Raw genomic sequence first — 10,599 nt, forward strand, 5'->3', positions numbered from 1 at the left:
CGTGAAAGACAGGTAACGTCCCTGTCCATGCCTGCTGGACCATGAGTCAGCGGTAATATGCACCTTACCGCTGACCGCCCTGTCCAGCGAGGCAAGGACATTGCCTTCCACATGCCGGTAGAGAGCCGGAATTGCCTTCCGTGAGAAAAAGTGGCGTTTGGGGACCTGCCACTGAGGAACCGCACATTGTACAAACTCACGGAAGGGGGCCGAGTCTACCAACTGAAAAGGCAGCAGTTGAAGTGCTAGCAATTTAGCCAAGCTAGCATTCAACCGCTGGGCATGTGGATGGCTGGGAGTAAATTTCTTCCGCCGGTCCAGCAGCTGGGGCAGGGACATTTGTCTGCTATAATCGGACGTGGATGTACCACTAGCAGAGTTCCCGGAAGCACTTGGCTGTGACACACCTAATTCTACACCTTCATTCCTCTCAGAGCAGGTTTCAGAGAGGACTGAAGGTCTAGTGGGGTTGGAGATGCCAGCTGATGAGGAGCAAGGAGAGGTCCGCTTTGTTCTTTGGTGTGGGTCTTTGAGGTATGCTTGCCAACGAGCTGCATGGCAGGTCAACATATGTCTGGTCAAGCATGTGGTGCCCAAGCGGCTGATGTTTTGGCCACGTGAGATACGCTTGAGACATATGTTGCAAATAGCAGCGGTGCGATCTGATGCACTCGTCTCAAAAAAGGCCCACACCAAAGAACTTTTAGAATAACGCGCAGAGGAAGCGCTCTGCGCAGAGGAAGCGCTCTGCGCAGGCGGAGCTCTGCGGTGTGATTCAGTCGGTGTGCTGCCCCTAAGCTGGCCCCCGGAGGGCATCCTGCCTCGTTGGACATGTGCCTCCTCCTCCTCCTCCTCCTCCCTCCTTCCAGGCACCCACGTGGAGTCAGTGCCCTCATCATCCCCTCCCTCTTCATCGCTGTAGCAAACCTGGCAGTATGCTGCAGCTTGTGGAACATGACTGCCAGATTGCTGTCCTTCTTGAGCATCCCCTCTCTCTGTGCTCACGCTACTGCCTTCCTCTAGCTGAGTGTCATCATCAGAGCCCACCAAACACTGGGCATCCTCCTGGAGCATGTACCCAACACTGTGCTCAAAGAGTTCAGGAGACTCCTCAGGAGGACGTGGTGGGTCTAGGGAAGGAGTCACTGATGATGACATTGAGAGGAGGGACGACGATGTGTTGGCAGCTGCTTTTCTACTACCCTGAGACTGGGTGAGAGAGGATGAGGAGGATGAAGAGGGCTTGGTCATCCACTCTACCAAGTCGTTGGCATGTTGCGGTTCAACATGTCCAGCTGCAGAAAAGAAGGACAAGCATGTCCCATGGCCACGTGCTGATGACAATGCACCGCGTCCACGACCAGCACTGTTGTCTCTAGACACAGAGCCTGCTTGCCCTCTTTTATCGGCTCGCGCCTGTCTGCCTCTCCTTGCTGGCCTTCCAGACATGGTAATGGCCTGAAGGGAGTTGGGTAAAACAGTAGTTGGGTAGTTTATATTGTGCTGGAGGCACACAACACCCACTAACTCCTGCAGATGCCTTTTTTATAGAACAGCAGAGTTAAAGGGGTATATACAGATGTATACTGTGCTGTGCTGGAAGCACACACAACTTCCAATAACTCCAGCAGATGCCAATCGGGCCCAAATAGAGAACAGCTATGTAGGTGGATAATAGCGGTATGTACTGGGTACAGAGCAGGCACACAGCACGCACTATCTCCTGAGTGACACTACTGACTGCAAGCTCTATTGTTAAAGATGGACCACTAGCTATATAGGTGAGGTGAATATCACGGTGTATACTGCGGTCAGGGCACGCAGACAATAACCAGAAAACAGCAGAGTTAAAGGGGTATATACAGATGTATACTGTGCTGTGCTGGAAGCACACACAACTTCCAATAACTCCAGCAGATGTCAATCGGGCCCAAATAGAGAACAGCTATGTAGGTGGATAATAGCGGTATGTACTGGGTACAGAGCAGGCACACAGCATGCACTATCTCCTGAGTGACACTGCTGACTGCAAGCTCTATTGTTAAAGATGGACCACTAGCTATATAGGTGAGGTGAATATCACGGTGTATACTGCGGTCAGGGCACGCAGACAATAACAAGAAAACAGCAGAGTTAAAGGGGTATATACAGATGTATACTGTGCTGTGCTGGAGGCACACACAACTTCCAATAACTCCAGCAAATGACAATCGGGCTCAAATAGAGAACAGCTTTGTAGGTGTATATAGTGGTATGTACTGGGTACAGAGCACGCAGACAGCACGCACTAACACTACTGACTGCAAGCTCTATTATTAAAGCTAGATCACTAGCTATATAGGTGAGGTGAATATAGTGGTGTATACTGCGGTCAGGGCACAGACAGTAACCACTACACAAGAGCAAAATAGTAAATCAGCCAAAAACGATTGGTGTGTAACTGTGTTGAAGGTACACAGAACACCCACTGCTTCAGATGCTAACAAACACTACACGAGGCCGCCTGAAAGGCAGCTTTATATAGTGTGGGGCGTGCACTACACAGTCTGAGCTATGATTGGCCACAGGCAGGATGCCTGTGGCCAACCATTGCTCTCCTCGCTACTGGCGCTGCGATTGGCCAAGCATGCGGGGTCACAGTGCATGCTTGGCCAATCGTGAGACAGCAATGCATTGCGCCATCGCAGTGCATTGTGGGCCACACGAATTTTGCCGTGAACGGCCCAAATGTTCGGAATTCGGCGAACGCACGAACGACCGATGTTCGAGTCGAACATGCGTTCGACTCGAACACGAAGCTCATCCCTAGTAAAGAGACAATTTTATTGGCTCTTTACCCTGATTGGGGAGAGACTGTGTCCGAAGGACACGCCTCATTCCCGATCGCTGCGTGCCCCTGGGGGGCATGCAGGAGTGGCGAACGGGCGGACACACATGATGCCTGCCCAGAGGGAGGAGCTCTTCCTGCTGGTGGAGTTTAGTCTAAAGGGAGGGAAGGAGGTACAAAAGGTAATAGCTGCCTGGATGATCTGATGGAGGTGACTCGGGTACAGTTCTTAGATGGAGGCGGGGTAGGCTTCCCCGAATGAGTGAGTTCTCAGCTATCGCCTAAAGTGGACAGGGGAGGAACTGACCGGACATACTGGGGCAGGGAGTTCCAGAGGATGGGGAGGCTCTGGGGAAGTCCTGGAGGTGAGAGTGGGAGGAGGTAACTAGAGTGGAGAGGGTGATATCTGCAGATAAGGTTGGTGATGTAGCTGGGGGCGATGTTGTGGTTAGTATTTTGAATTTTATACAATGGGGTAGTGGAAGCGAGGGATTGGCAGAGAGGGGCAGCAGCCATGGATCGCTTAGTAAGGTGTATAAGCCTGGAAGCAGCATAGACTGAAGGGGGGATAGCCTGTGTGAAGGTTGACCAATGAGGAGGGAGCTGCAGTAGTCAAGGCTGGAAATAAAGAAGTAGTGAATAAGTTGCCTTGTGGTGGTGGTAATCGGGAAGGGGAGAATTCTGAAAATGTTGTGGAGCTTAAAGTGGCAAGATTTGGCCAGTTATTGGATGTGGAGGGTGAAGGAGAGGTCAGAGTCTAGGATTACACCCAGCACCTTGGCATGTGTGAAAGGACCAATGGTTGTGCTGTTGATCTCAATGGTAAAGTCATGGGTAGGGGATCGGGGGGGGGAATATTACAAGCTCAGTTTTAGAAAGACTGGGTGTGAGGAAGTGGTGTGACATCCATTTTATACAGTATTTCACAAAAGTGAGTACACCCCTCACATTTTTGTAAATATTTTATTATCTTTTCATGTGACAACACTGAAGAAATGACACTTTGCTACAATGTAAAGTAGTGAGAGTACAGCTTGTATAACAGTGTAAATTTGCTGTCCCCTCAAAATAACTCAACACACAGCCATTAATGTCTAAACCGCTGGCAACAGAACTGAGTACACCCCTAAGTAAAAATTTCCACATTGAGCCCAAAGTGTCAATATTTTGTGTGGCCACCATTATTTTCCAGCACTGCCTCAACCCTCTTGGGCATGGAGTTCATCAGAGCTTCACAGGTTGTCACTGGAGTCCTCTTCCACCCTCCATGATGACATCATAGAGCTGGTGGATGTTAGAGACCTTGCTCTACTCCACCTTCCATGTGAGGATGCCCCAGAGATGCTCAATAGGGTTTGGATTTGGAGACATGCTTGGCCAGTCCATCACTTTTACACTTAGCTTCTTTAGCAAGGCAGTGGTCATCTTGAAGGTGTGTTTGGGGTCATTATGTTGGAATACTGCCCTGCAGCCCATTCTCCCAAGGGAGGGGGTCATACTCTGCTTCAGTATGTCACAGTACATGTTGGCATTCATGGTTCCCTCAAGGAACTGTAGCTCCCCAGTCCCAGTAGCACTCATGCAGCCCCAGACCATGACATTTCCTCCAACATGCTTCAATGTAGGCAAGACACTTGTCTTTGTACTCCTCACCTGGTTGCCCCCACACACACTTGACACCATCTGAACCAAATAAGTTTATCTTGGTCTCATCAGACCACGGGACATGGTTCCAGTAATCCATGTCCTTAGTCTGCTTGTCTTTAGCAAACTGTTTTGCGGGCTTTCTTGTGCATCATCTTTAGAAGAGGCTTCCTTCTGGGATGACAGACATGCAGACCAATTTGATGCAGTGTGCACCGTATGGTCTGAGCACTGACAGCCTAACCCCTCCCTCTGCAATAATAAAATAAAATGGCATGGGGTCCCCCAAAATCCATACCTGACCCTTATTCGAGCATACAGCATGGCAGGTCAGGAAAGGGAGGGGACGAGTGAGCCCCCCCTCCTGAACCATACCAGGCCACATGCCCTTAACATGGGGAATCAGTGATTTGGGGGGGCTCTGCCAAGGGCCTCTTCCCAGCAACCCTGAGCTATGGTTATTGGGGTCTGCAGGCGGGTCTTATCAGAATCTGGAAGCCCCCTTTACCAAGGGGCCCCCCAGATCCTAGCCCCCCTATGTGAATGGGTAGGGGTACAATCACCCCAAAAAGCAGTGAAATGTTAAAAAAAACAAGAGCTAATTTTGACAAGTTCGTTATTGAAAGAGTGGTCTCCTTTCTTTTCAATAAGGGACTTGTCAAAACCGGCCCATGGGGGTTTAACTTTTTTTTCATATCACTGCTTTTTGGGGTGAATGAATAGGGTACGATGTACCTGATACCAATTCACATGGGGGCAGGATCTGGGGGGCCACCCTTTTTTTATTTTTTAAAGGGGGCTTTCAGATTCTAATAAGCCCTTTGCCTGTAGACGCCATCAACCACAGCCCAGGGTTGTCAAGAAGAGGCCCTTATCCTCATCAACATGGGAGCCAGGTGCTTTGTGGTGGGGGGCACCCCCATGTTGAGGGCATGCTGCCTGGTATGTTTTGGGGGGTTGCTTACTTTCCTTTCCTGACCTGCCGGGCTGCATGCTCAGATAAGGGTCTGGTATGGATTTTGAGGGGACCCCACGCCATTTATTTCGTTATTTTGGTTTGAGGGGTGTATCCCCTCCAAATCCATATTGGACCTGAAGGGACCGGTATGGCCCGAGGGACCCCACAATGTGTGTGTCTGTTTTTTTTGTTTTTTGGGTGCAGTCTCATAGATGTGAACCTATCCTAAATGCAGGTCGGTCATGAAAGAATTATTGTCTCCATGTGTAAAAAGACAGATTTCACTTATTTTTCAGATGGAAGCTAGTCTGGCCCCATATGAGCATGAGAAGGCTCAACATCTCCGGAATGGATACAAGGAAATGTATGAATCCATCCCGTACACCGACAAAAGAAGGTCCGACTGCATCTATATATATCAATCATCTGATCTCTGGTCACCGGCTCCTCCGGCCCTTTAAGGGGTTCTGAACGTTGGGAATTTACAATGTCATACTGACAATTTTTTTCAGAATATAGCTTTTTTTGCTATTTTAATTTAACATTATTTTATAAATAAATAGAAGTGTGTGTGCACAATGCACTGGATGTATAGACCTCTCAACTTTAACCTTTAATTTCATGTCTCTCTAATGGAAAGTCTACAGATCCAGCACTGCTTCCTCCTCCACTATCTGATAAGACACACCTTACAATTCAAAAGATAAGGGGAATTTGAAGGTGAACACTCAACAAGCTCATGCTGAAACTCCCCTTCCTCAGGACATTTCGGCAAGCTTGTAGCTTATTGATGTTTCAAAATAGACTTTATTACTGAGTGATCACCTTTTCAAGCTTTGGGAGTGTCACCTTATCTTTTGGATTATATGCAATTTTATATTCTGTTGAGCATCCAGGTCCTTTTTCTCGCAGATATGTCTGCAGTGACAACCACTGGATTATACACCAGCACCTTCTGTACAGCATTTTGAGCCAGCACTGCTTCCTCCTCTATCTGCCTAGGCATACACATGGCTTAATTCTACTCTTACCTGATGCCCCTGCTCTTTGGCTGGGGTAGATTGTAAGATTGGCAGATCTGGGATATTTTATCATTTGAATCCCAACTCCAGGAAACTTAAAAATGATCCCTTGCAGAGGGGCTCCTCCCACATTACAAGGGTTACTTGCTCATTTAGGTCTAGGGAACATAGACAATTTATATACTCAATCCTTCATGCTGCTAGGCCTGTCCTCAGAGTCTTCTACCTCACACTCCAGCATTCTAAGGTCCTGACATTATCAGGACTGATATGGGGTCCGTAGCTCTGCATTGGGTGTGATGATGCCAAGGAACAAACCACTGTCAGAGTATAGAGGAGCGCCATCTGCCAGGGGAGCGGAGGATCCGGTAGGGAGAAATGCTTTTACTCTTCCTTAGGCTGGGTTCACACCTATGTAAATTGGATGAGGGTTTCCCAATTCCAATTCACATAGCAGGAGATTGTGACCGGCTTTCTATGGAGTGGTTCACACATCTCCGGAACGGCTCCGGTGTGAATTTGCACAGGGGTTCTGTGCGTCTTTTGGTCTGTTTCATGCATACAAGGAAAGGGGGAATATATCTCTACTGTAGGGGATAAGAGGGGTGAACAGCCGGCTCAGAGACAGTCCAATAAGATAAAAACGGCTTTATTCAGCAAACTGCCAAAAACAAACAGAAGACACGACAGGCTTGTCTTGTCACGCAGGTACAGCTCACAGTTCTGCAGCATACAGGTCTACAGGCAATAGTTCATGGATCTAATCAGAGCTCCAATCTTTTATATGGTTAAGCTCACCCAGCAAGTACACAATCCAGAAATGGATACTCTCTCTCTCTCTCTCTCCCCCTTTCAATTAACCCCTTCTTAACCCTGCCCCAGGCTGACCCTCTACACTACATATACTGGAACTTTGAACGAGGTGCGGGGGGGGGGGGGATGCACCTCCATCCCTAATCTGGATACAAAAAAATAAAAGTATGGGAATTTAAGTGAGGCAGGCTGTAATACAGTGTAAAAGTATGCATTTATAGACATGAGTGAGTAAAAGGAAGTATAACAATGTACATGAGGGGTAAATGCTCAAAGCATGCCAAACATGAGTATCAAGTAAACTAAACTTGAAACATAGTAGTACTTTTTTTTTTTAATGCTTTGAGCATTCACCCCTCATGTACATTCTTATACATCCAATAAATGGTTACTACACTGTTACAGCCTGCCTCACTTAAAGTCCCATACTTATATTTTTTGTATTTAATCCATTTCAGGTCTGAATTTAGCCTAAAATTTGGGCTGAAATTGGACCTGAAACATTGAATGGAGACACACCGGACCTCCTGCTGGGAGCCGCAGGAGGCAAAAATGTGAACCTTGGAATAAACGAGCAATTAACATTGTAGTGCAGACTCAGCAACACTGCAAGGGATTTTCACCCTTCCCAGAGTTGGGCTTTAATGTATTACTAACATATATACTTTCTATGTGCTGCAGAAGCTGCAACTAGTTGTCAGGCTTGTATGTATTGGTATTATTTGTATTTATTCTTGTCTGTATCCCTCGTACAGCGCCACAGCATAGGATCCCACTATATAAATAACTGATGTAAAGATTGCATTTGTTTTAACCTCTTCATTAACTCAGTGTTGTTTGCCTTTGTAGGATAGAAAACATTGTGAACAAGATCCGAATGCCATTGGCAAGGCTGCTGGGTTTTATTCAAACCTATCCCATGTACCCGATCTATCTTAAGGCTAAGCCTGAGGAAGCGAAGGAAATGATGAGAACAGCAGAGGAAAGGTGAGAATGGAGTTGAATGGGACGGGAAATGGCAGCAGGGAACAGAGGACAAGAAAGGAACAAATTGTGCAGCAGTGTTGTCACCCTTAGGACAGAGTGATCTTAGCTATACAAGTGCGGTTCGTTTTGGTATTGAATAATTTTCCAATTTCCCCAAAAAAATCTCCAGAGAGAATTAAATAGAATAGAAAATAAAGGAATAGAAAAAAAATAGACTAGAAAAGAATATAACAGAAAATAAAAGGATACAATATGAGTAAAACAGAACGGCTTTTTTTTTTTTACAAAATTGGCGCAAATTTTTATGTTTATAGCCCAAAAAAATAAAAAATGCAGAGGTGATGAAATACCACCAAAAGAAACCTCTATTTGTGGGAAGAAAAGGTCATCAATTTTGTTTGGGTACAGCATCGCGCGACCGCGCAAATGTCAGCTAAAGCGATGCAGTGTTGTATCGCAAAAAATGGCCTGGTCATTAAGGGGGTAAATCCTTCTGTGGCTGAAGTGGTTTAGCATGTGTGCAAAAAATAAACAGCTCTGTCAGCAAAAGGGCTAAGTAAGCAAAAAATTAAAGCCCAAATCTAACTAACACCTTTTAAAGCTATTACAGCTAGGTATAGGCCGAACAACCCCCCCTGTTTGGTTTGCACCAGAACATGCAAAAAATTTGTTCAAACACCGTTAAAGTCTATGGGACACGAACATGAAAAATGATTTCTCCCATAGACTTTTAAAGGGTGTTTCACAGCGTTCGAATTTGTTCGAAATACCCCAAATTGTTTCTTATTCGGTGAACACCCAATGTTAAATGTCGAACTTACGGGGCCCTCAGTAGCTGCTGTTGGAGGGAAGGAGGAGAGGGCAGCTGGCAGCACTGCGAGGGAAAGGGCATGGGGGGGCCTGGTGAAAACGGGTGACATGGGGGCTCAAAGGGGGGCCCGCACAACAGGGAGGTGGGTGTGATCAGAGCGTAGGGGGCACAAGTACTAGAACCAATTCCCCTGCAGTGCAGCCAGAGGGAGAGGAGGAGAAGCAGGGAGCACTACAGGGGGAGCCTCCAGGGGATCAGTGTCAGTGATAGGGCAGTACAGCCTGTTCTCCTGCTTTATTGTTCTCTTCTTCCTGGGCCCCCCTTTTTGAACTGATGGGGCCCGGTACAGGAGGACCGGTTGTATGGCCTTATCCACAGTCCTGACTGACAGCCCCCTAAATTATAAAAAAAAAATAACAGGAAAATGATGTGGGTTTTGGGGGATGGAATGGGGGGATGAATCTAGTTATATTTGGAAAGATTCAATCTTTGGGAATGTTCTCAGACTATACTGTACATGATTCTTGTTTCAGGTTCCTTCGGCTCATGGGGACGTCCTCCAGTGAAACGGAGGTTGAAGTTTGGCTACAAAATGTCCTGATATTGGCTTCTAAACCGCAGTGAAGGAAAATTTTTGAAAACCAATGTTGAACCCTGCAAGCCATGGCTGGAGACCCCGCTAATCAGAATTTTACCATATCAATGTTCTGTTAAAGTGGTTGTAAACCCACATGGGGAAAAAAAAAAGACCTGCAAGACAAAGGCATAATGAGCTAGTATGCCTAGCATAGCATACTAGCTCATTATGTAATACTCACCTGAGATCGAAGCCCCCACTGCGGGGCCCATACACAGCACTGGCTGGGGACATCTCTCCCCAGAGTTACTTCCGGATATCGCGGCTCCAGCGCTGTGATTGGCCGGAGCTGAGATGACGTTACTCCCGCGCATGAGCAAAAGAGTCGCCAGTAATGGCTTTTGCATTGAAGCAAACGGCATGTACGTGCCATTGGTTCAGTGCGCATGTACCAATGACATTGGCACATGCAGATGCAGGACATATCTCCTAAAGGTTTAGGAACTATCTGGGGTAGCTACAGGTAAGCCTTATTATAGGCTTATCTGTAGCAAAAAATGGATTTGAAGGGTTTACAACCACTTTAATAGTTTCAGTATATCAGATGTACAAATGGAAAAATCTAGCACACTCTGCTCTGTATAAAATCAAACCATGAGGTGATGTATACACCTAAGCGTTAACAATGAGACAAAATGATCAAATGTGACAATGTAGCAAAATGTCCAAATAAAGAAAAACATTTCTAAATGTAAAAAATTTGTATCTTTTTGTGATCATTTATCTTCAACTACCACTGTGTATTAATCCTTCCTAATACTGTAGCTCAGTCCCATAGACCAGTGCCTACAAAGAACCTTTTTTTTTCACAAAAAGGCCTACTAAGAACCTTACCTTTACCTTATTATGACTTGCGGCCTACAGTTCTTGATTAACCTCTTCATGGCAGCTTTAGGCACA

General features: G+C 46.6%; 1 protein-coding gene across 1 annotated transcript in view; it reads left to right on the forward strand.

Moving 5' to 3' along the window:
- The window catches only part of LOC143923554 (putative methyltransferase DDB_G0268948), a 40,078-nt gene extending 29,718 nt beyond the window's left edge, over positions 1 to 10,360 (forward strand). Inside the window, exons 5-7 of the mRNA XM_077447322.1 lie at positions 5,726 to 5,826; positions 8,114 to 8,251; positions 9,596 to 10,360. Of these exons, the coding sequence (XP_077303448.1) occupies positions 5,726 to 5,826; positions 8,114 to 8,251; positions 9,596 to 9,686 (330 nt within the window). The 3' untranslated portion in view covers positions 9,687 to 10,360. The remainder of the gene's footprint in view (positions 1 to 5,725; positions 5,827 to 8,113; positions 8,252 to 9,595) is intronic.
- Positions 10,361 to 10,599: the final 239 nt, after the last annotated feature.

This window comes from Lithobates pipiens, unplaced genomic scaffold (genome assembly GCF_037356315.1).
Source record: "Lithobates pipiens isolate NorthernLeopardFrog02 unplaced genomic scaffold, aLitPip1_a1.2 Scaffold_22, whole genome shotgun sequence".
Taxonomy (NCBI): domain Eukaryota; kingdom Metazoa; phylum Chordata; class Amphibia; order Anura; family Ranidae; genus Lithobates; species Lithobates pipiens.